The sequence below is a fragment of the Micropterus salmoides genome, unplaced genomic scaffold (genome assembly GCF_014851395.1).
Source record: "Micropterus salmoides isolate LMB-PRFRI ecotype aquatic unplaced genomic scaffold, ASM1485139v1 Ms_hic_scaffold_20, whole genome shotgun sequence".
In the NCBI taxonomy this organism is placed as follows: Eukaryota; Metazoa; Chordata; class Actinopteri; order Centrarchiformes; family Centrarchidae; genus Micropterus; species Micropterus salmoides.
Genome location: NW_024041151.1, coordinates 12,034,617 through 12,060,118, shown reverse-complemented (window position 1 = coordinate 12,060,118; position 25,502 = coordinate 12,034,617). Strand labels below are relative to the sequence as shown.

The 25,502-nt window shown below is 39.8% G+C and overlaps 2 protein-coding genes across 8 annotated transcripts; one reads left to right on the top strand and one right to left on the bottom strand.

The window, feature by feature from the left end:
* Window positions 1-388: 388 nt before the first annotated feature.
* Window positions 389-9,579, top strand: LOC119914384 (serine/threonine-protein phosphatase with EF-hands 2-like). 2 transcript variants are annotated; one of them, XM_038733672.1, is made up of 18 exons: window positions 390-1,021; window positions 1,368-1,437; window positions 1,546-1,563; window positions 1,798-1,925; window positions 2,621-2,675; window positions 2,830-3,005; window positions 3,120-3,234; window positions 3,365-3,411; window positions 3,501-3,667; window positions 3,805-3,841; window positions 5,787-5,936; window positions 6,196-6,540; window positions 6,627-6,812; window positions 7,264-7,406; window positions 7,496-7,602; window positions 7,691-7,854; window positions 7,982-8,069; window positions 8,758-9,579. In XM_038733672.1, the coding sequence occupies exons 2-18, from the start codon at window positions 1,386-1,388 to the stop codon at window positions 8,961-8,963; spliced, it is 2,184 nt and encodes a 727-aa protein (XP_038589600.1). In that variant the 5' UTR covers window positions 390-1,021; window positions 1,368-1,385; the 3' UTR covers window positions 8,964-9,579. The 2 variants fall into 2 exon arrangements, with proteins under 2 accessions (XP_038589601.1, XP_038589600.1); XM_038733673.1 differs by lacking the exon at window positions 5,787-5,936 and having other exon boundaries at window positions 389-1,021.
* A 2,614-nt stretch (window positions 9,580-12,193) lies between these two features.
* LOC119914646 (nuclear pore complex protein Nup54-like) lies at window positions 12,194-21,530 on the bottom strand. Of its 6 annotated transcripts, none has more exons than XM_038734079.1 (15): window positions 21,451-21,530; window positions 20,851-20,958; window positions 19,721-19,804; window positions 19,361-19,525; window positions 18,846-18,932; window positions 17,105-17,260; window positions 16,221-16,447; window positions 15,940-16,127; window positions 15,590-15,786; window positions 15,436-15,490; window positions 14,680-14,773; window positions 14,053-14,160; window positions 13,705-13,824; window positions 12,977-13,087; window positions 12,194-12,791 (listed from the first exon to the last, which is right to left on the bottom strand). In XM_038734079.1, exons 1-15 carry the CDS (start codon window positions 21,491-21,493, stop codon window positions 12,663-12,665), a joined length of 1,872 nt encoding a protein of 623 aa, XP_038590007.1. In that variant the 5' UTR covers window positions 21,494-21,530; the 3' UTR covers window positions 12,194-12,662. The 6 variants fall into 6 exon arrangements, with proteins under 6 accessions (XP_038590007.1, XP_038590008.1, XP_038590010.1 ...); XM_038734080.1 differs by having other exon boundaries at window positions 19,490-19,525; XM_038734082.1 differs by having other exon boundaries at window positions 19,490-19,525; window positions 20,851-20,913.
* Between the last annotated feature and the right edge of the window lie 3,972 nt (window positions 21,531-25,502).

Genomic DNA, 25,502 nt, shown 5'->3' with positions numbered 1-25,502 from the left:
TAACCCCTTTTCTTTGTGTGCATTCTTGGTGTTTTTATACCTAATGGTTGTTAGGTATGGTATATATATATATATATATATATATAAATGAAGCATTGTAGTGTTACAGAGATGACCCGGCATACAATTTATAGTCTCCAGACATTTATATATTTATTTTTTAGTGGAAGTGAAATGTAAAAATTACCATTCCCACTACAAATGTTAATCGTATAGCAGAAGCAGTCAAAATGATGGCAATACGATATTTTTCTTTACACAATGTTCAGACCTAGTCCATAGATGTTTCTCTGATTTGTTCAAAAAGTCAAACATAACATTTGAAAACGTAATCAGTGGAATCCGAGTATCAAGGTCAAGCAGAACAACAATAGGACACCACTATCAGCATATGAAGCTAAAGATAAACTGAGCCTCTGCTATGTTTAGAATGAAGTTCTAAACATAGAATGAAGTTCTAAACATAGCAGGGACAATTTAGAAATAGGTTTATATTTACTGAGAATACACGGACCCAGACAAGCCAGAGGTCAATTAATTATTAATGTGGAAAGAGAGAGAATATTGACGTTAATAGTTTTTATGAGTCACAACGATGACACAGGTCTTGAGCCGAAGCCAACACAACTGCCTGTCAAAACAGTTGCTGCCCTTTATCAGAGCCTTGATCCGTTTATTTAGCGTAGATGGCAGCCGTAGTAAGTTTTAATCCTAATCCACTTGTGCTTTGTTTTGTTTAAGTGATCATGGGGCCTGTCTAAGACGCTTGGCTCTGCTACAAGCATGTAGTCAGTTTGTGTTGGCTGAGAGTGTGTAGCTGCAGAGAGGGGACATCCACTTACAATATTACAGCCACTGGGGCCTGTGCTGCTGTGCCTGGGAAATGGAAAAATCTAAGAGATAGCACGTTTCGTATTTTTTTAAATTGTAACAGTGTTACTGGGAAGATAGAAATTATGAGGTTCCTTTACAGGTGCTGAAGAAGTGAGGGTAGGTAATGAAAGAAAGGTAACGTGGCCAGGTAAGGTTCCTTTCAGCTTATCTGCTGCTTTGTTTTTATTTATCATTTACTTTAAATAGACCCTTTAGATATTAAATTAAATGCTTATTCTATTCATACTTTTGCTTTCTACTTTTATAATAATTTTGTAAAAACACAGCTAAGTAATAAGATAGATGTCTCCAAAGTATTTAGACTTGTACATTTTGTTGTTGCCAAAAATGTTTAAATCAAGAATTTTTCTAATATGATAAAATAATAAAAATTATGCTGTATATAGAGATCTATTACTGCATTATTCCCAGGTTGCAAAACACAAGGTCAGGTAACTCAGATTCACACATTAAAGTATCTTTGTCTTTAACAGTGAAAACAGCAGAAGGTCATGGGATGTGGCATGGGAAAATCAGAACAGCAGCTGAAGAAACGTGGCAAAGGTGTGGCCTTTATCAAAATCATTCTAGTGAATAGTCAAGTTTTCACAGACATGTTCCTTTTGATTGCAATTATTTAACGTCAGTGCCATTACCATTTTTCATTTTTAGTGAGCATCTCAGTTCCAGGTAAATATGTGTTTTGTTTCATCACCTCTTTGCACAAAACTATCTGCAAAAAAAAAAGTCTCAATTGGCAGTGTTTGATAACTTTTGCGATCTCCACTAAATATTTATGCACACTGTGAAGCTGCCACTGGTAAGTCTTTCGGTCTAGATCTGATCTGACATGATGAATGAATGCATTGGCAGTGGAAGAGGAAGGTCAGCAAAGTTATGAACAAGCGCCTTTTTTTCAATCAGCAATGAGAGCTGCTCTGCTGATCCAGCGCTGGTACCGTCAGTATGTTGCCCGGCTGGAGATGAGACGCAGGTGCACGTGGAACATCTTCCAGTCTATTGAATATGCAGGAGAGCAAGACCAGATCAAGGTGAGGTCACACAGTTTTGAACACTTTAGGGCAAATGTTTGCACAGAATGAACATCAATTGATCTCAAATGTGCTCGCTTCACAGTGACCCAAATAGTTAGCCATGCTTGCTAGCACCATGGTGGGTGGCAATGTCAGACTGAAATTTCTCTATAACTACAGGGTGTATTGCCATTGAATCTTTAATACACATATTTGTGGTCCCCATAGTATGAATCCTGCTGACTTTGGTGATCTCCTGACTCCTTTCCCCCAGCTCCACCATAAGGATGACATTTGTGGTTCAGAGTGAAATGTTTTACTGAACTATTAATGCCATGAAATTTTATACAGACGTTCATGGTATCCAGAGGATGAATTGTAATAACTCTGGTGATCACTTAACTTTTAATAATCAATCATCGGTTTATGACCACATACCTGCAAAACTAATGACATTCCCATCAGCCTTGGCTGTACTTTCTTTTTAGTGATAATAAGCAAATGTTATCATGCTAATACTTTAAAAAGATGAACAAGGTAAATATTATACCTGCTTAACACCAACACACTCGCATTGTCAGAGTGAGCAAATGCTCAAAGCATTGATGTGCAAATCCACAGCATCACAGAGCTGCGAGCATGGCTGTAGAGAGTCTTCATTAACTCTTGCGAATTAACCATTAACTTTCAAATTTTCATTTTCCTTCCTGCAGCTCTATAATTTCTTTGGTTTCTTGATGGACCACTTCACCCCAGCCAGCAGTGAAAGTAAGACTGATTCTCAACTACTGTTTAATTCCCTGACTTGTGGGTTGCATTAGATGACTGACGGTGAGCTAATCTCTCTGCTGAGAATCGTAATGTGGCTTTCCCTTACCACATGGACCATCTCTCTTTCTTTCACCCTCTGCCTCTAATGCAGGAAACCTAATATCTCACATCTTTCGTAAGAATGAAATCTGCCGTGACACAGAATGGGAGAGATATTTTTGCTATAAGAGCATTGAGGTACCCGACAGCTACAATGGCCCCCATCTGACCTTCCCCATGACCTTCTGCGGGGTATCGAAGCTGGTGGAGGCCTTCAAGCACAAACAAGTAGGTACACGGGCACATAAGGCACACTCAAAGCAGACAAGAATACACAGGTATCTGATGACTGCCTTTTCCCTTCAGCACACACTTTATTCATACTTGTTTTTTCCCCAGTAGCAGCTACATGCTCGATATGTTCTGCAGCTTCTTGGAGAGACTTGGAGACTTTTAAGAATTCTTCCAAATATCAGTCAAGTCGCCGCCTGCCATACGAAGGAGATTACTATATGCGGTACACAACAGCAGGCATATTTTTGCTCTTGATAACTTCTTGCACATTTTTTTTTTTTTTACTGCCCTTGAAACATTCAGCGTGCACTCACACTGTCACATGTATTAATGCATTATTTATCCCTTCCCAGGAGATTTACATGGACACCTTGAAGATCTGCTGTTGATATTCTATAAGGTATTCACAACATGCAAGTCACCATAAGTCACCATAGAGTCGAACAGGGACGTTTATTTTAATTAACACCTTTAACTTCACCTGTCCAGAATGGTTTGCCGTCCTCTGAGAAACCGTATGTATTCAATGGAGACTATGTGGATCGTGGCAAAAACTCCTTAGAGATTCTGCTCATCCTGTTTGGGTTCCTGCTGGTCTATCCCAATGATGTCCATCTGAACAGAGGGAACCATGAGGACCACATCGTTAACCTGAGGTAAGCTAGTCTCCACATTGCTTTCCTCTTCTCAAACTCCCCTTTAGTGGCCTGTTCTGCGTATTTGCTTAGTATTAAAGGGATTATATTCAACATACAGCTAATGTGTATATTAATCTGGTAACTGTTTTCTCCAGATATGGTTTCACTAAAGAAGTTTTGGGAAAATACAGGGTAAGTCTTGTGTATTTTGCTTTGACCTCAATATGATATTGCTCTTGGCCAAACCTAGCCTGAGTGGCAGAAGTGGAAGTTTTCAGATCATTTACTGAAGAAAAAGTAGCAATACCACAATTTTAAAAAATACTACATTACAAGTTCGGAATTCAAAATGTTACTTAAGAAAAGCCCACTAGTATTACCAGTAAAAGTACAGTACAAACCACATGCCCTTCTATTTTCACCTCATTCAAGCCTGCATGTGTAAACATAACCTTCAGATTGTAACTTTTTCAGTTCGCGTGATGTGTCTGACAAAGGCCACCCCTCGGGGAGTGAAAAAATGTTAATTTTGATGATCATAATCTGTCTTGTCTGCGAGCAGCACTTTGATACAACAAGTCTCACTGCCTGCATGGGCTGGTACATGTTAATTAACTTGATGAAAACAGACCCCTTTTTCCAGAAAGAACTCCTAAAATTACATACCCAAAATGAATCAGGAATAACTCCTCAACCACTTGGCCTAGATGCATAATTCTGGCCTCCTTTGAAAAGTCAGAAGCTAAGGAATATGAATCCATTGTGTATTAATATTTTTATTTTACTTTTACAGACTACATGGAGATGCAATAAAGAAAAAATCTGAAATTTTTAGCCTCGCCTGGTAAAAAAGCTATATTTTGATGCAATAAACCATCAAAACCATCGTGGGTTAGCTTTTAATGCAACTGAATATCTTCTAATACACCTAGAATGCAATTGTAACTGTAAATCTGATGAAAATAAACTAAAATACAACAGTTATACAACATTTTCAAATATACCAGGCGAATTTCCATATTTTGGCAATATTTATTGTTAAAATGCTGACTTTTATTGATAGATATCTTTAAAACACTTTTTCAGTCCATACAACCTATTTCCAAATGACAAAACATTGAAATATTGATAAAAACAGGAGTATTCATCAACATTCCTGTCACCAAAAGCACTCCCATGCTTTACAGGCCTGTAGATTTAGAACGGAACATCCCACAGTGATGGGGGGTATCAGTCGATCCGGAACGGCCACAAAATGGCAAAAAACACCGTATGTTCTCAAGCGGCATGTTTCCTCTGCAGAAAAGACGACAGCAGGCAGGCAGCTTGCAGGTATTGCGCAATAATAAAGATGGCGCCGCTTAGACTCGGAGCAACAACATCGGCGGGAAAAAAATGTTTCAATCATTATCATCGCCCAGAGCACCATCTGCTTTCAAAAGGTTAACTGGGACAAATGAGTGTGGGTCTTTTTTTGTATTTTCAGCAAATAGAAAAAAACATCAAAAAACTGATTCTAATAAAAAGCATTGTCTGTGTAGCAAATGCCAGATACAACTTTTTCATCTGTGCCACAGCCCTCCATTGTTGTCCCAAAACCAATAAAAGCACATAAATGAGCCACGCTGTTGCAGTGGGTGACATGTTCCTTCATTATGGTGAAACAGACAGGGTCCTGCTGGCATACATACATACACACAAGATTACCAAATGTGTATTAATCCACAGAAACCCATAGAATTTAAATAAAGTTAGACCTTTGTGACATGTTTTTTAGATTTATGTCTTGAGTGCCACAGACAGGCTAGCAAAGTCGGAAAGTATTCAGAGACATTGTTGGTTTTGGTATTTTCATGGTATAGTTCACTTAAAATTCACAAATGTCAACCTCATGGTGGCGCTAGAGAAAAAGTCAGGGCATCACCAAAGTCAGCAGCATTAATCCTCTGGGGACAATGAATACCTGTTCAAAATGTACTGGCAAGACATCGAATAGTTGTTGAGGTATTTCTGTCTGGACCAAAGTGGTGGACTGACCAACCAACCGCTTCTAGCATGGCAAAAAAAGCTCCAATTAATAATGATAACAATTCCTATAACTGTATTTAAGTCACTGTAAGCTTGCCTTGATCTGCAGATGCATGGCAAGATGATCCTAAAGCTTCTCCAGAAGATTTTCAGCTGGCTGCCTCTGGCCACAGTGATTGATCACAAGGTGCTGATTGTGCATGGTGGGATCTCTGACACGACAAACCTTGACAGGATAGCCAGGGTGGACAGACACAAAGTAAGCGAGGCCTTTTGGGCATCAATAAAATTTGTGTATTCAGTAGGGCTGTCCCTGACTAAGGATTTACACAGTCGAATCAGAATTGTCAAGTCTTGCCTATAGTCACTGATAGTCGAATCATGTAGGCCTGTGCACTGTGTGGGCGAGCGGGGGGTTATATTGTAGTATTGTGCTGTATATTAACTTATAAATAGCATATTGAGAAATATTATGATATTAAGTGGTTTAAATCTGTGCATATTTTTTACATGCATAGTACGTGTCAGCTCTCAGGCCTCCTAAATCGACCCATCATGCAGTCAATGGCAGTAAGACTCCGACAATGAACAACAGGAACACAGAACTGGTGGAAAGCCGGCGTCGAGTGTGTTCTCTGACTCACCACAGCCCAGCCCCGGCTCACGGGCATGACATCCCACGCCGCTCACTCCACAGCGTACCCATGAGCAGTCAACTCAACTGGTCAGTGGAGGAGGAGCTGAAAAGGAGGCGCAGACTGGCTGGGTTTGACCAGTCCTATGGGGAACTGCAAAAGTCTGACTCCGACTCAGACCCGGAGTCAGGAGAAACAGCAGAGACAGATGAGCATGAGTGGAAACAAGTAAGTGACAGGAAGGATATTGAATCTCAGTGGTTGTTGTCATTTTGGCAGATGTTCTATTTTATTTTAATTTTTCGGCCAACCAGATAGTAGACATGTTGTGGAGTGATCCAATGCCCCAAAATGGCTGCATTCCCAATGAAGTGCGAGGCGGAGGCTGCTACTGGGGGCCAGATGTCACCGAGGAAGTGCTGGGAAGACACAACCTCCAACTCCTCATCCGCTCCCATGAGTGCAAACAGGAAGGCTATGAGTTCTGCCACAACCGCAGGGTGAGCAGCACAAAGATACCCATGAGGAAGAGATTAAGGTAGAATTACAGGTTATGGAAACAATTACAATTTGCTTTCGAGTGATGATAGTAGGAATGTGAATCCTACAAAGGAGATGTGAACTCACAAGAAGGAGCCAGAGGCAGAGCAGTTGAAAACAATCTATATTTTACTTGGGAAGACTTCAAAAGAGAGGAATCAATCATCAAGGGCAAACTAGGCAGGCAGGCGAAAACGGTGCAGGCTGTGCTCAGGATATTGGACGATCTGGCAAATGACTGGGGAAAAAAGGGCTAGTATGTATGCGGGGGAACACACTTTGCTATATTACTGAACAGAAGCCATTGTGAGAAATCCTCATTTCGGCATTTAATTTGAGAACAATTAGCAATCAGTGGGTCACATACAGTGAGTCTTAGCAAACTTACTAACCGTATTCTATCGCACCCAGGTGCTGACTATATTTTCAGCATCTAACTACTACGAGGTAGGCAGCAACAGAGGAGCCTACATCCGAATGGGCCCTGATCTGGTCCCCCACTTCAATCAGTATCAGGCAAGCAGGACATGCAGAGAGCTCACCCTGAGACAAAGGTACATGTTTGAGGCTGCACAAAATGTAAGATAACAAGATGAAAAACATTATTTCCAACATGTTTTTTTCTCTCCCTGTTCTGTGTCAGTGTCGGGTGGACAGAGAGATCAGCTCTACGAGCTCTGAGGGAACAACTGTTTGTGCACAAGTCAGATCTCATCAGTGCCTTCCAGGAGTTTGACGCTAACAAAACAGGTAAAACTACACACTGAGCAGCAATGACATAACTCTCACAAACACAAGAATGGAATAACTCCACTGTATATTTCTGTTTGTGGTTCAGGGATGATCTCTCTAAGGCACTGGGCCAGCGCCACAGAGAGAGTTCTGAATCTTGGTCTGCCCTGGAGAGTGCTGCGTCCTCAGCTGGTCAGCAGCACCCAGTATGGCATGGTAGACTACCAGCAGTGGATAAGGGAGCTCTCCATCACAGAGCCCAAACTAGAGGTCTGCCCCATACATCTAATGTCAGTGTGTTTTGTTTGTATGTTTCTTTCTTTCTCACCCTTTTTTCTCTGTCGGACACACACAGAGTGGCAAAATCCTGATGGATTTGTCTGTTTATCCATTTCAGATCTCAGATAACAGTATCCTGGAGACTATGTACAAAAATCACTCCAACCTGGAAACAATCTTCAGAATCATAGACACAGATCACTCAGGTCAGCAAGCAGCTTAGCCTGGATCCCAGACACTAGCTCCATGACTCTTTCTCCTTTTCAGCCATGCTGGTCGATTGGTCAACCACTTTGATCCAGACTGAAATATCTCCACAAACATAACATATGTTGCAATGAGATTTTTGTACGGCCATTCCTGGTCCCTAGAGGATGAACCCTACTGACTGTGGTGATCCCCTTAACCTTTCATATTGCGCCACCAGCAGGGCAAGGTTTTCATATATCCATTGAAATATCTCCACATCTACTTGATGGATAGCCATGAATATGTTTAACTAAGAACATGGTAAACATTATACCTGCTCAACATCATGGTGGCGGGGAAAGGGGATTAAGGTGGTAATCTTTACTCATTACCATTGACAGCAACATTGCCCAGCACCATTGTTGTAATAGTTGCTCCGTGTATCATCAGCTTTAGTCTTGTTACTTAGTTTATGTGAAAGCTGTATATGTGTTTTCTAATTTTGTTTTTCCCAAATGTCTACAACATAAGTGGGAATATAATACCTCTACTTGGCTGTTACTAAGATCCTTCTATAAATGTCTGAAAAACCCCATACTTATTCTTCATTAAAAGACCTTTCAGCTGAAAGCCAATGAACAAAAAGCATGCTACAAATTTTACAACAACTTTTAATACATTCTCCTCCTCTGTATTTACTTCTAGGTTTGATCTCTTTCGAGGAGTTTCGTCAGACCTGGAAACTCCTGAGCTCCCATCTTAACACAGAGATCAGTGACGAGGCCATTGCAGACCTGGCCCAGAGCATTGACTTCAACAAGGACGGGAGCATCGACATCAATGAGTTCATGGAGGCGTTCCGGCTGGTGGACCTCTCTGCACATAACATGAGCCTGAGCCAGGAGCTGTAGCTGTACCTGCTGCATAGAGAACACCAAGAACTCACTTAGAAGTATCTCATCCATTTGATCTGTGTCGGTTGATTGTGCATTATTGTTTACCCCTGTGCAAACTAGATCTTTTCTACCTCTTAGATTTTTGACTTTTTTTTATTTAAGTTTATTTGAGAAGTTGGTGTATTTTAAGAATTTATGTGTAACGTAATGATCACCTGTTTAGTTATGCATAAAACATCAAACACGTGATGTCGTCTTGGCCTTTTCTGTTGACTACGCTTGGCCCAATGAAGTTAGGAATCAAAGGAATGCCCCAGATTTCCCAGATCACAAGTCTATCTACAGGTCTTACAGAGTAAAACTGTATATGTGAAAAGAAAATTGTGACTCCAGAGGGAGCTGCGTGAAGTCTGATAAACTGACTCAAGTCATGTCACTTCAGGTAGTGCTGGTTTGAAAGTTTGAAAATCTGGAAGTGTGGCATTAGAAAGAAGTGAGTTTACAGACCTCTGTAGCCTGCTTTTCATCTCTTCTTAAGGCCAAGCTGTCAGTGGTCAAATTGCACTGTGGGTAATGTAGACAGCAGGTTGAACAGTGGAGTGAGTGGAATAATAAAAGACAATATCGCTGGTTCTACTGCATCAATTTTAATTCTTTTTTGTCTACCACGAATCCGTAGATGTTAAAGGACTGCAATGCTAAATCCGTGCGTACTCTTTTAAAAGGTGAAGAGTGTATTTCACTGACAACTAGAATTACCAACCTGAGATTGAATGCTTCTGCCAACCAGTCAAGTTGCAGTTTACCTCCATGTCTGTCCAGACTCACATAATATACGTGAAAGAAGTCTAATAAAAAAGTAAAATGTGTATTTTTGGGCTAAATGGAAGTTTATATGATTCCAGTGAATACACACTGTTGAACCGATTAATGAAGGATTGTCTGATGTCTTGACTAAACAGTTACACATGTACGAACACGTACAATGATTACGATTACTATGTAAAGATGTATTCTTATAGAGTAGAGCGACAAAATGTGGTGCTTTTTGTTTTCTCCTGACTTGAACTCTCTCTCCGAGCTGCAGGTCTGTAAAGTCTGTACTGTGCTAGTTATTGTTTTTTTCATTGTGTTGTCCCAGTCAACATTTGTGAAATCTTGAATTGCCCGATTAATTCTTCAGTAATGGCTAAAAAAACGATGGTCACGATGACCTTTGAGTCAAAAGTGTTGCCCATTCAGTTTCCAACCAACTGGTAAAAATCTGTCCTGAGTTATGGTGTTGAATAATGGCCAATAGTGTTTTCCAGGAGTTTGATGTTGCAGTGAAGTTGACCTTTAACCTCCAAATTCAAATCAGTTTTTGCTAAATATTAAGAAATTCCCTCTAATTCAAATTAGCTTTATTGGCATGATTGTCTAGCAACAATATTGCCAAAGCTATATACTGTATAAAGTACATAAGGAAATATAACAGCAAAAGTTGTGTTTGTGTGTATTAATACAAAAAAAATATATATATAATTCCGTAAAAATAAATATAAAAAAAAAATAGTATGCAGGTGTGTGTTAGTATGTTAGAAAATGAAAATATTAAATTAAAATAAACAGTAAGCGTGTGTGTGTGTGTTAAATTTAAATAAACTAAGTAAATGACAGTAATGTGTGTGTTAAAAAAATATATAAAAAATTACAATAAACTAAGTAAATGACACAGTAAAGTGTATATATAATAATAATATATTAAAAACTTAAAATAAAATGAATAGATAAAACCGTGTGTGTGTGTATATTAACAGGCAAAAAAACTAATTAATTAGTTCATAAAAAAAAAAAAGACTAAAAAAAGCAGTATCAAAAAACAATTACTAAAATATCAAACAATCAAAATAATCATTTGAAAATTAGTCTAAGTTTCCACTGGTTGTCCACAGTTCATGGCATGATAAGATATTTTGCAGCAATTATTTGACATTTGGGCTTCTCTCTCTCTCTCTTTCTCAAAATGGCTGCATTCCCAATAAAGTGCGAGGTGGAGGCTATGATATGATCTTTGGCCAAAAATGTGTTTGACAACCAAATTCTAGTCCCTTCTTTTTTGAGTCAAGTGGATGTTTGTGCCAAATTTAAAGACATTCCCTTAAGGCGTTCCTGAGATATTGCATTCATGAGAATGGGACGGACAACCCGAAAACAGAATGCATCCGGCCACAGCTATCGCTGGAGGAGTGGTATACAAACTCTTGAGTTACTCTGGTGTCAGTACCAAATTGAGTCTAAGTAAAGACATACTTGGGGACCTGGATATCCTAATGAACTTGCGAATATGGGGCACAGGGTTTGTCTTGAATTCACTGTTTGAGCTTGATCGAATTTCATTGATGAGAATAAAGCACTTCCTAAGAAGCACTATTCTAAATATTAGTGATGGAACGTATTGTATAGTCTGTATAAGCTAAAACTCACAATGTAGAAGTTTGAAAGAAATTATCAATTAAAAGCAGTATCATAAGCAAAAGCAACCACTTCTGTAGGATGCTCCTTTTCAGTGTTTAATCAATTACGGTGATTTCTGCTTCTCAAGAGCTCGAATCAGTCTAGAATGCCTTTAAAATGTTTGTTTCATTACATTAAAAAACCTTTGTGGCCAAATTGGTACATTGTCCTGTACAGAGGGATTAATAATTAGGTATTAATCCATTATAGTTGATATTTTTCTTTTTGTGGTCTCCTTCAGTATTTGCGTCATCCATGCATAATGTTTGGTGTATGTAACAACTTGTTCTGAAAAACTAGTGACTCCAGTAGTCAGTCACTACTTCTACACAGGTGGAAGAAGGTGTACATTACTTCGCTCCGAAAAACAATGTGTAATTCAGACCCACGAGATGTTGGTGACTTCACTGCACGAGGAGATATAATCTGCCCAAAAGCTGCTTAATCAGTTCAACTGCCAATCAGTCTTTCATCCTTGTGGGGAAGTGAATCCAGGGCATGAATCCTATCAACTCAAGCCCTACTTTGATGAGATGTTGGAAAGGGATTGTGTGCAGGTAAACACAGGACATGTGAGATGTCCCATATTAGTACCATACAATGCAGCTATATACGACCTCTTCAAATCAAAAACAGGATACAGATGGAAGAAAGTGGCACTATTCAAACAGAAATACACAGAGGAAACCCTGAAAAAGTTGGCTTCCTTTACAGTATGTACGCAAGGAAAGGATGTAATGAAGAACTTGTTTTCAATTTAAATGAAAATTTATTAATATTGTAACATCAGCATAAAAAAGCAGATTGATTGATTTGTATTTACAATGCATTCAACCTCAACACACTCAATCCAGCGACTTGTTTACATGCCAGTCACTTCCATTGTCTCATATCCGTAATCTGATTTAACATAAGGGAATCCAGCTATTATTAGACGATGTTGAGTCTTTCCATTAAGTCAGTCCAGAAAGCACAGATTAACCAGTCAATGTTTTTGTCAGTACAGATAGTGGGGCAATGTCCTGATAAACCTGCCGAAATGGAGTAATGCCTCCAAATTCAGATGCCTGCCTATGAAGCCAAAGAGTGCTTCAACATTATTTCAATGCCATAACAAAAAGTACGTTGACTAATCTGGACGACTGGCACGCCACTTTTCAGAGGACTTACATATATAAAGAGTCGGAGCTTATGTATGTGTGTGTCGGTACGGTAGACTCAGCTCAGGAGGCCTCCTCTCATGTGTCCACTGTCACTCAGCCCATGCTCTATGAGTTTGATGTCTTCCAAGTCATCTTTTATGACGCTGATCAAATGACTTAAACCATCCTGCTGCTGTTTCAAGTGCTGAAAGTGAGAGATAAGGAAGATGTGCTTCAGTTTAATGCCAAAAACCTTCAAAATATGTTTAAAGGCAGTCATGGTCTAGAGAATCACAACTGTGCATTCAGAGGGCTGGCACTACAATCACAGGGTTATTTAGAATTTGAGTTAGTTAAAATACGATGCACTGTGTAAATGCGCTGCCTCACTTGTTTGATTTCTCTGAGAAGGTCTGCATCAACATTGTAGCGCTCTTCTGATCTCACAGCTCCAAAGTGATTCTGCATCCGGATTTGGGACATTAACTCATTTAACCGACCCTGGAAGAAAAGACAACACAAACACTGTAAAACATCCATTACGTGTGTTTATTCACAAATACAATCAGATCCCACTGAATGTAGTTTCTGAACCCCAGTAGCACTGTGGAGGTGTCTTTCTATTACTGTGTCCCATTGTCAGCTATTTAATTTAGTCTTAATCCTCAATCAAATGTCCTTGTTAGTTTTTATCATATTTAGTCAACCTCATCCTGTTTTTAAATCAGATTTTAGATGACAAAAAGTCTGAGCATTATAGTCTTATCTTAGTCAAGGAACAGTAGCTATTTTAGTATAGTTCTAGTCGATGAAAATTGTTGACATTATAGTCTTATTTAGTCATGATAATGAAGCTAGTCTAGCCAAAACCACTTCACTTTTGTAATTTTAGTCCCCGTTCTTGTCATTGTTAATTTGCTTTCTGTAAAACGCAACAGATACGGTCTCATTTTGACTTATGCAGCTATAAAACCTATTAGTAAACTACCAATTGGTCGTACAGAAAAATTAACACTAAATTTAAATTTGGTAACATTCAATCTCAAACATGCTGATTTCAAATCTTAAAAGCATTTTCAGTGAATGAAAAAACGAGCACCGTCAGTTTAGACACTTACCTTGAACTGTGTGGGGGCATTGAGTTCAGACTGAATGGTGTCCAGCTGCACCCTGAGGTGCTCTTCATCCACTTGGATAGCATAACCACTTTTTCTCTGAATCTCCTGTTTGATCAGGACCTGGCAGGAGAAAAGGGACAGAGGAGGAGGAGGAGGAGTGATAAATATGGCAAGACAGTCTGGAGCAGAAACAATAAAGAAGGAGGAAGACACAGACGGTGCCAGGGCATTCATTCAAACCCTTGAAATATATAGATGCTATTCATCACATCAGTTTTTGGAAAAGGGAGAGCTAGATACCTACAACATGTTTTCAGAGAACAACGTTATTAAAAGAAAGACGGCTACCTGCAGCACCCTGTGAGAGAGATCCATCAGCTTCCTCTTGTACTGAGCAATCTTGGCCACTGTGGTCGCCTGGTTCTTCTGCAGTTCACTAATGTCATTGGAGATAATCTGAAAGTACATATAGGTGTATGTGTGTGTAAGTGAGTGAAACAGGAGGGAGGAATATTGTTAACATGTTTAGCATTTCTCCACTGATTTCATGTCATGATGTTTCTTTTAGACCTATCAAGGTGAAAAGAACCTCTGCCCTGTTACCTTCCCGTAGAAATATTTTGCTTTTCATTAACATACTAAGATACGGTACAGTGTCTGCAGTTACACACAAGTTTAATGTTGCATTTTATGGTAATGTTAGTGTGTGTGTAAAGAAAATTGTTTCACATAATTTACTATTAGCTATACAAATGTAAAAAAATTTCAAGTATTTCAAGTTTTCCTAATAGCAATTTCAGCTGTAAACAACATGTTGGTAGCTAGCAGGAATTGGACATCTGTGTACTCTGTCCTTGACACCACAAAATCTTCTTCAAAATTCCAAGGCATTGTGCCCATGTCTTTTTTTTTTATTTTTTTTAAACATCTAGCGACCTAAGACGAGCAATAACAAACAATAGTGTTTTCGCTTACATCCACTCTGGTCTGGTGCTGTTTGGTCATCTGCTCCTGGATCTGCAGCCTCCGAAGCAGCTCCTTAAAACCCACCATGGGCACTGGGATTAATCTGGAGAGAAAACATTGCAAAAGTCTTTAATGACAACATGCGTTACCACAGAAAGCTGTAGTTTATTGACTTTTTGTAAACAAACATCCAGTAAAAGCCATTGCATAATGTGAACTGGTCAGGAAACCATCAGAGCCAGCATTATTCTTTAGTTGGTGTGTGAGTGTCATGCGGTGAAAATTCCAAATCAGTTGAGAAAAGTCGTTGTGAAATATGGCTTAAGGACCATTGTTTTGTACAATGTGGGGCAAGCATGTGCACACTGCTTTTATGAGGTGATTTAAAGAAAACAAACAATTTTATGGATCTTATCCTAACTTCTATAAATGTACTGTTGTTTCATTATATGGAAAAACTTTTTGTTTTTTAAACTGCTTCCATAGAGGTAAAAAAATGGCACATTTAAATCAAGTTAAAAGGAAAGTCTATTATTTCCCAATCTGGCTCTTATGCAAACTTTTCTCTTGAAGCTACAACAGGTAATCAACAACAGCTCATCTTCTGGTGTTACCCAGTAAGGTGAAATGCTACAAAGTTGGGGAAAATCATGACTGGAGGATCTCAAGGATTGTCCAGTCTTTGTTCTTGTTCTTCCCCTCCTAACATTATTTATATGCCACCTTTTATGTAAAGTCCTGAGCAGAAGTTCTTAACCAACTTACTTCTCAGGGTCAGGGTTGTCCACCTTAGCCTGCTCCCAAATGATGGGGTCCACTCCTAGTGAGAACCAACAACATCATCACTTACAATTAAATCACAAACCAACGCTTTGTTGAATACAGGGGGAGGGTGACAGACATGCACACAGACGTTTACCTGCAGGTGCATTTTGCAGCAGCTGTTTGAGTTGTGCTGGGGACAGCTCTGTGCGAGTGACTGTCATGGCCACGCCAATCTGCGTGAGCTGGATCTTGATGTTGGCCTGCTCCAGATAACCGAAGAGTGTGGTGGCAGGGATCCGCTTGGATGTGCCATTAGGAGAACGCTCCACCACGTAAATGATCACCTCTGTTCTGAGATACAGGTGAATAAGACTGTTTGTTTACCATCAATTTGTGCATTATCTATTAGAATTTCTGACAGAAAAGCTTTTTTGAAAGACATTAGGAAACCATGTGTGTTGTAGTAGTAGTAGTAGTGCTGTATGACACGTTACAGCAACTTACTGGTCACTGGGCAGGGCTTTGACACCGTCTACATTGACAGCGAGTGTCTGGTTGCTTCCCAGGACCTTGTGGAGGGACTCCACCAGATGCTGCTGCTGAGCTCGCACATCAGCTTCCTTTTTGTTGAGAACCAAGACCACTAAACCATCCTCATCCTTACTCACTGGGACGCAGCTATAGCCCACCGCCTAGTAAAAAAAAGATACAGAGAACCATTTTATATTAAAATCCCCATTAATGTTAACCAAACTTTACCACTCTACCGGACTATCTGCCTTTACCTTGAACCTGCAGAATGGGTTCTCCTGGGTGAAGTCAACAGGTGGGTGGTTGTTGCTGTAGAAGCCCTTTCCAGTGCCCCAGTAAGCCTGCAGTTGGTTCCATTTGGCTAAGATGGAGTCCCGCTCATCTCCTAACAAAGTGGGAGCTGACAGAGCAGTGACCTGCTGGTAAAGCTGGGTGGGCTGAGCCTGACCTGGTTGCTGGGCCTGCTGACCAAACAAGCCTCCTGGTAAGAGGAAGGAGAGGTGATAGGTCAGATTATCATACTCTTTAAATTTTCGGAAACATCTTTAATTATATGTTCATATGGGGGAAAACTACTGATTTAAATGATATTATTTTATAATGCAAGGAAATTAACTAATAATATTTTTCCAACTTCTTATATTTCTGCTTTGGCTGCAAGTGGATGCTGGATTGATGATGACATTAAAGCTTAAATCTGTAACCTTCTGCTTGTTATCGCCCTCTGCAGTCATAAGGTGTACAACACAGCTGGTAGCGTTGTGGAAGGCTGTGTTTGAGTGCAAAAACAAAAAACGACAATACTGCTGGACTCATGTTTAATTTTGAAATGGGAAAATAAAAACATGGTGTGAAATGCATTGTTTTCAGTATGCTGGTTGTATTTTAAACATAAATAACTGGCAGTTCGTCCAGGACAGGTGGATTAACGTTTCTCCAACCGTGATAAATTTGTTCATTTGTGGGATTTATAATGATGCTTTAAAAAACAAAACACAGAGGTGGTCAAATTAGCCATTTACTAATTTAAAAAGAAATAATATCAGCTTTAATGTTCTGCAATGGCTGACTTGTTTGATTCATCATGTTCTAATACTCACATGGAAACAAACTGCTACGTGGAAATACAGGCTCTCACCTTGCTGCTGCTGAGTTGGCTGGATATTAAAACCTCCAAACCCACCCAGGCCAGTTGTTCCTAATCCAGTTCCAAATCCTGTTCCAGTAGCAGTCCCAGTGCCAAGCCCAGAGGAGAACCCAAACCCTTTGTTCTGCGTGTTACCAAACAGGCTTCCTAAAACACAAGAATGTGCAAACACAGTGAGAAAATATGAACTACATTAATGCTACTGAAAGCCAGTTAAGTCTACAGAGTTTGGGAAATATGTTGCCAGCTTTGCAGAGGAAATCGCTGCAGGAATGATGGGAATGACAGTGTAGAGTGAGTGAGACATCTTGTAGCAGCTATATGCTGTTTTTTTCCTTCTAATTTTCATCTGAAAAATTTACTTTTTAATGCAACAAATAACTGTACAGCTACACTTTAAACACATCAACCATCAGAACAAAACTCAGAGGCTGTAGCGGGCTCAGTTTGAAATCTAGAGGGGAGATTGGTCCATCGGCCCCAACCATATCATGCCAACTTTTTGGGAAAGGGAAAAATTTAGGCAACATTTTGGTGAGGGAAAAACTGATATAGCCATTTTCAAATGGGTCCTTTGACCTCCCCCCTCAAGATATCTGAATGAAACTGGGTTCTATGGTTACCCAAGAGTCTCCCCTTGTACAGACATAAACTATGCAACATATATATATAAAGTTATTTTCACCTATTCTAAAAATGGTGTATTTGAATATTTCTATATACTGGGGTCCCTAAACTGGATTGGAATTACATAAATTGGGTATGACAGGAAAGCACCAATTGTATTTATATGTGATGATGTTAGTCTCTATAGTCGCCATTTCTTGAAACTTTACAACCACAATCTAGAGACCTATGGCTTTCCTAGGTATATTAACAATAAGTGGGCTTCTGAGGATCTTCCAGAACAGAAGTGGTTGCTATCCAATCGCCATAAAATGCAATTCTTACATAAATCTCCAAATCAAGTCAAGTTTTTGATAGCATATCACAGCGTGAACTTTTCTACGGTGTTCCTCAAGGTCTTGGTATCTTAATGTGGTATATGGAGGGATTTTTGACCATCAATTTTCAAGCAGTCAAAATGGTTACATTATGCACTATTACACAAATCTGTGTAATGCCGCATTCAGACCAACCGCGAATTTTCGCCTAGCAACGCTTTCCTCACGTGAGTACATTCGCTGCAAGTGTTCATACACAACGCGAGAAGGCGATTTTAACGCGATAACGTGAATAAACACAACTCGCCATTATTACAACTGTATGAACTCAAAGTAAACGTTTTGCTGTGATTAAATGGCAATAAACGGATTAAACTGATGCCGAAATAACTACAACATGATGCAGATTTGTTAAACATATGAAGTCATGCTTTGTCAGGTCTGCCAGCAAGACAGCAGGACAACAACTTCTAAAATGTTTGTTTTCTGAATGGAGTTTGGATCGATCAGGGCTATGCTATGCTAACTTGGTCACAGCGCTGATGTGTATTGATATGTAAACTCACCGCCTCAAACGCTCGCTTCACTTATGGTCTGAAAGCACCATAACAAATGGTATCTCATCTGATGAGACATAATTGAGCATCTCCCAGCTTTCAGATAATGTATACCACTTCTGTGTGGCCTATATTGTTGACCTGCAATCCCTGTAGTGGTACAAAAGGGGTGGAGTGAAGATGTTAAAAATAAGACTTGTTGTTAGGGATGAATGCGGCAATACTGCTGACCTGCGGTGTTGGTGGGAGCAGCGAAGCTAAAAGAGGACCCTGGTGCAGCAGCAGATGTTGTAGTCGTCCCAAAACCACCAAACGTGCCTGAGAAACGAAGCATATCATGATAAATGAGGTGACACAAGGAAGTGAGAGATAAAATAGATGGAGGAAAGAACAAATAATGAAATCGCTGACTATTTTACATATAGTAGAAGAGAATAATCCTTATTGAGCTTTTAAGATGAATACAAGGAAAACTGAATTATAATTTCCTTTTATCTAGCATTGTTCTTCTGTCTTACAAAGAAGGTGAAAATGTATTGGCCTTCTACAGGAATCAAATGAGATGAGTGCATAATTCATCATTTTGTCTCCTCGTGCAAATGGAAATAACAATGCATGACATTTTATGAGATAAAGCAACACATAAGAAGAAAAAGCACTGCACACAACATAGATGTGAAAATGGATGAAAATGTGTGTTTACAGACACAGACTGTACTGATTAATCAATCACAAAGGGCATCTACCTGTGCTAGCCAGGCTATTACCAAAATTGAAAACAGTGCCAGTGGTGGTTGCTGTACCAAAGCACCCCACATTAAAGCTGACTGCTGCTGGGTTGGCATTTAAACCAAACCCCCCAAAACTAAACCCACCAGCCGTGGTGTTTCCAGCTCCCAGCCCCCCAAATCCTGCAGCCAGCGAAGGCAGGCAGCGAGAAAGAGAGAATGACATGAAAGGGTTAAATGACAAAAACGTCTTGCCTAGCGTGGGCTCATTAATTGTAAAAACAGTCAAGTCTGTCCAGTGTATCTTAACAGAGACAGGACTAAAAAACAACAAAGCAACATTTGTATATAACAGATATAACATCATATGTATCTTACCAGTGTTGGTGGAGCCAAAACTAAATCCTGTGGCTGGTGCAGCAGCAGTGGTGGTGGCTGCCCCAAAACCAGGGGCTGTAAGAGCTACAAGGAAAGAGCAGACACAGAACAGGCAGTCAATTAAACTGGCACAAAAATTGATCTGGATACAACAAACAAACATTCATGGTTCATTGTTCTTTTCTTTCTAAGTCACTTTGACTACCAATATCGGCCAAGAATATATTCAGGTATCAGACAAGAAAAGATACTTTTCTCTCTTTTTTCATTCACACTACGTGGAGCACAAACGGCAAACAACAGAATCTACACAGAAGATGTACACATTCCCAATCAAAAACACAGGGGACACATTACAAAGATTCTTAGAAAGCAAACAACATACAGACAGCGGACAAATTGAAAGAAAAACCTGAATTACAAAGGAGAAACATATCAAATGCTGGTTTTGGGGAGTTAGAAAATGATGTGAATAAAATACTACGGCCTTTGCAGTCACCAGATCTAAAGTCAGTTTCACACATACGGAAGATTTTGGACCACCATGTTTGACAATGCTCTCCACCACCATCTCCGTAAGAAGAAATTATATAATATAAACTTTCACTTTTCAATCAATTTAGTGATGTTGGTGACTGCCTCTGAGGCTATATGTCCTTTTATATGTGGATGTTTGATTTTCTTTCTGTCTATATGCTGCACATAGGTCTCTCTTGCAAAAGAGATCTTGAGCACAGTGAGATGACCTGATTAAATAATAATAGTTTTTATTATTATTATTACTATTATTAAGAGGGAATGTCTTTGCAGGAATTGTGTTCATGCCTCCAATACAATTCCATGGTCTTATCAAGGAGCACTGCAGCTGTTCTTGAGGCTTTTACCATATAGACTGCAAGCGCCATACTAACACATTTCATCTTGGTTTCTCCTTTAATTTGTCACCGTCTGTGTGTGTGTGAGACAGAGAGGTATGAGAGAGATAATAGATGAGACAGTCCCAAATGGGGCTAACAACAGGTAAATACACTGGTGCATCTCTCCAATAACTCTGACCAACAACACAGCCGAGCAGCTGTGATTTCTGCGGGTCATGAGCTCTTCAGTGAGGATCAGCATTCTGGACTTACTGCCGAATCCGGATGAGGCGGTGGTGGTGGTGGCTGCGGTGCCAAAGCCAAATGCTGTTGATGCTGTAGTTTTGGGACCAAATGAACCGAATGAAAACCCGGACGTGTCTTCATAAGAACATAGAGAGTGCTATGAGTGTTGGGTGTCGTGACAGCAACGTTACAGCCACAATGGATTGCACAAGCTGCAAGCTCATTTTGGACATCAAGGAGCGTTAACGTTAGCTAGCTTAACGGTACATAGTTACGCACTTAATGATATCATTAGCATAAACAGCTAACGTTAGCCGAACACGAGCAACGTTATAATAACCAGCGCTGTTTCACTGAAGTTTAACATTAAAACAACTTGTAACATATGTGGGTAAACAGCCACCTACAAGCCGAAGATCTAGAAGCATTTCTCACTAAGTTTATCGATAACCGGTAGGTGATCCCACCGGCATGGCTGCTAACGTAACAGAAGATTGGTGAGCATCAGTTCACCATTTATTTGTATTGTTGATAATGTACACACACCAAACCTTTATTGGAAAATACACAAATGGCATATTTTCAGCCTCATTAAAATACTCCCAAATTAAATTTAAATGTTCTTACTTGCCGCCGGGTTACTCGTGGCGCCGCCGAAACTGAACGCCATGTTGACTGTTATCAAAAACCAGGTCTTCCTCTGCTGCTTCTTCTTCTTCTTCTACTGGCTTTCCGGCAGACTAGATGCCTTACGGCATATTGCTGCCACCCACAGTTCAGTCTCGGTATCGCTTTATAGCACCTTCATTCTCAGAGGGCTAATCCTGTTGCAGATATAAAATCCATGACTGCTTCCACTATCCTTGATTGGTTCTCATGAGGATTCAAAATATCTCTCAATGTCACTGCTTGTAGTCCATCTCCTGCTACCTCAGAATACAGTTGTTCTCTTTGCCTTTTATACTGTTGACATTCCATAAACACATGATTAACAGTCTGTTGTTGATTGCAGGTTCTACAGAGCCCATCCTCATGTTTGCCTATCTTCGCTAGATCCCATGCAAATCCACAGTGTCCCAGCCTTAGTCTTGTCATAATTACAGCTTGTCTTCTGGATTTACCCAAGCAACTCTGCTCTGTCTTTACTTTGTTTTGTATTGCATAATAATGCCGGCCCTTTGTTTCCTTTTCCCACTGCCTCTGCCATACTACTATAGTGTTTTCCTTAATGACAGATCTACATTCGGTGACCCCAATACAAACTTCTAAATCAATATCTCTTTTCAGAGTCATTTTTGCTACCTTGTCTGCCACCTCATTCCCTTCTACCCCAACATGTGCAGGGACCCAGAGAAATCCCACTGACCCTCCAGCCTTTTCGATTTTATACAACAGAACCATCAGCTCCATAAACAGATCTGGCCGAGCTCCCATATTACTTCCTCCCAGAGTTTTTAACACTGAAGCCGAATCTGAGCATATTACTGCTCTCCTTGGTTGCACTTCCTCTATCCACTTTAGTGCCCATATAATAGCTAGAAGTTCTGTTGTATACACCGATACCCCCTCAGACAGTCGTTTAAGCTTTACATATTCATATTGTGGGATATAAAAAGCAAAGCCTGACTTCCCAGTTTGTGGATCTTGGGATCCATCTGTATATATCTGAAGGTAAGTTCCCCACTGATTTTCCAGTCTTCGCTTTACCATATTGGGATACTCTGTGCCTTCATGATGTTTGATGTTATCCATTATACTAAGATCTATTTCTGGTATGGACATCAACCACGGTGGTACAACTGACCAGTACACTTGCGGGGCCATCCCTTCCTCCTTCAGTCCCAGTTCCTCAATTTTTTTCCTGATGTTAAACATAAAACATTCCTTCCTCCTTTTCCCTGATCCCCACTCCCACGCATTACTTAGAACTATTTTTGTAGGGTGTTCTCCTTTATGTGCCCATAATTTAACAATATACTGCATTGCCAATTTCTCCCGTCTAATTGACAATGGCATTTCCCCCATCTCTACCAACAAAGCTGGGACTGGAGTTGTACGGAGGGCCCCGCAACATAGTCTCAGTGCCTTAGCTTGTATTACTTCCAGCCTCTTTAAATGTGTATCAGCGGCTGTCCCATAACACACACATCCATAATCCAACCTAGATCTTATCATTGCCCTGTAGATCATTAGTTGAGTATCTCTGCCTGCACCCCATGTGCTACCTGAGAGGGAACGCATTACATTTAATACCTTTTCACACTTATTTACAACATTATCTATCTGCTTTTTCCATGTTAGCTTCTCATCCAAATGCACACCCAAAAATTTGAACTCTTTAACCCTCTCAATTGCTTGTTCATACAAAAATAAACCACCACATTCAGTTTTCTTATTACCAAATATTATATACTTTGATTTCTCCACTGATATCCTCAACCCCCACTTTTCACCCCAACTAGTTACTTTGTTCAGAGCTACTTGCATTTGCTCAGTTATTTGTTTGACATTCCTGCCCCTTTTCCAGATGGCCCCATCATCAGCAAATAGAGATTTTCCAAAACTATTCCCAATTTCTTCAAATATATCATTTATCATAATATTGAAAAGGACTGGGCTTATCACGCTACCCTGAGGAGTTCCGTTATCGATACCTGTTCCAGCTGATAAAGCATTTGCAACCCTAACTTGAATTCTCCTGTCCTTCAAGAAGTCTTGTATCCAGTTAATCATCCTCCCTCTGACTCCAGCCTCATATAGTTTTATGACAAGCCCCTCCTTCCATAGCATGTCATACGCCTTTTCAATATCAATAAACACCGCCATTAATACTTCTCTATTCACCATTGCTTTCTTTATATCACTGTCAAGGGACGTAACGGCATCCATGGTACTTCTCCCTCTACGGAATCCACTTTGTACTGATGTAAACCATCCCTTCTTCTCTAACTTATAAACCAATCTGTCTGTAACCATCCTTTCCATTATTTTACATAGGACTGATGTCAGTGCAATGGGCCTGTATGATCCTGCCTTATAAGCGTCTTTCCCTGGTTTCAATATTGGAACCACCAGTGCATGCTTCCATGTGCTAGGTAGACTTCCCTCTTGCCATATGTGATTCATTAAGGCCAAGATTTCCTCCAAAACTTTGTCACTAAGATTCTTAACAATCTCATAGCTAACACCATCCTTTCCCGGGGCTGTTTTCCTTCCTTTTCCAATTGCCCTGTGCAATTCTTCTAATGAGAAAAATAAATTACCCACATCAGAATTATCATTATTTATCTCAAGTTTGTATCGATTTTGCTCTAATATCTCATTTCTTTTCCTTATACCTGCTTCACCAATGTTAGCTCCACTGTGAACAGCTCTAAAGCTATTTTCACATAGCTTTGCTTTATCCAAATCACTTGTAGCAAACAATCCTCCCTCCTCTAAAACTGGCATTTTCCTTTTCCTATTACTTCCTGCCATACGATGTACTGCCCGCCATATTTCTGTTACTGCAGTCTCTGCCCCTAGTTTTCCACAGTATTTTCTCCAGCACTCTTTTTTTGCAGTCTTAATCACTCTGCGTGCTTTGGCTCGCAGTCTTTTATATTCTACTGCTTTATCTTCTGTTGGATGTTTCCTCAATGCTCTATACCCGCAATTCCTGTCTCTTACTGCTTTATCACAGTCCTTGTTCCACCATGGCACACTAATTTTCCTTTTAGAACACTTCTTTATCGGGATAGATTCAATTGCACTTTTCATAATTATTTCACATAAGCTGCTATTCCATTCCTCTATTGTCCCTTCCTCATTTACTTCCTCTATAGTTTTGTTACACTTTTCAGAAAAAAGTGCCCAATCTGCCTTACTATAATTAAATAAGTTTTGGTTACCCTGTTCTTCACTCAATAAAGTTTTCCCAAACCTCAATAATATTGGGTAATGATCACTCCCTATTGTATATCTGTCCAAAGAATCCCACTCTCCAACCCTAGCTAGTTCACTGGACGCTAATGCCAAATCTATATATGAAACATTTCCTGTTCTAATATCAAATCTAGTTGGCCTGCCATCATTTAAACAAACTAATCTCCACCTGTCCATAAATTCCTCTATAGTGCTCCCATTATTATCTTTTATTCTGCTACCCCAAAGAGGGTTTTCCTCTGCTGCTTGTTGAGGCTACCGAGTTAGTATCCAACATAACGGCGCATTACCGCCACCTGGCGTCTGAATCAGAGATGGCTAGCTACTTCTGCAAGGATCATTCTAAAGACTGTGGCCGTCTCATGGAAAAACAATTAATGCATCCGCAACGGTGGGTCATTTAAGAGTTAATGCCAAAGAGCAGTATAGTATTGATAATATATATATTATTTATAAAATAGAGGCCTGCAAATCCAACTTTCATTTATGAATTTTCAGTGAATCACGAGACACATAATAGAAGCATTCTGCCACCTTTAATAAATGTCACTCATCTCGCAAATACAAGCAGGATTTATCCCTTACTCTAAAACCAAGATAGTAGAACCTAATCCTAAAAACTAACCGCACAGACCCAACACTTTAGACTTATGTGGAAAAATGATGAAGGCCTATGGCAAGACTACAAACTTATTTTCCTTTCTTTCTTTCTCTCAGACATGAACAACCAATTTATCCAGATGTAGTCTTCCATG

Coding starts and splice junctions, on each gene's coding strand:
- LOC119914384 (XM_038733672.1), top strand. CDS start 1,386: ATGGGATGTGGCATGGGAAAATCAGAACAGCAGCTGAAGAAACGTGGC. Junction 3,412..3,500: donor TGCTGTTGATATTCTATAAG/GTATTCACAACA, acceptor TCACCTGTCCAG/AATGGTTTGCCGTCCTCTGA. Junction 6,813..7,263: donor AGTTCTGCCACAACCGCAGG/GTGAGCAGCACA, acceptor TATCGCACCCAG/GTGCTGACTATATTTTCAGC.
- LOC119914646 (XM_038734079.1), bottom strand. CDS start 21,493: ATGGCGTTCAGTTTCGGCGGCGCCACGAGTAACCCGGCGGCAA. Junction 16,128..16,220: donor ACCCATTCTGCAGGTTCAAG/GTAAAGGCAGAT, acceptor TTTTTTTACTAG/GCGGTGGGCTATAGCTGCGT. Junction 14,774..15,435: donor GACAACCCTGACCCTGAGAA/GTAAGTTGGTTA, acceptor TTTTCTCTCCAG/ATTAATCCCAGTGCCCATGG.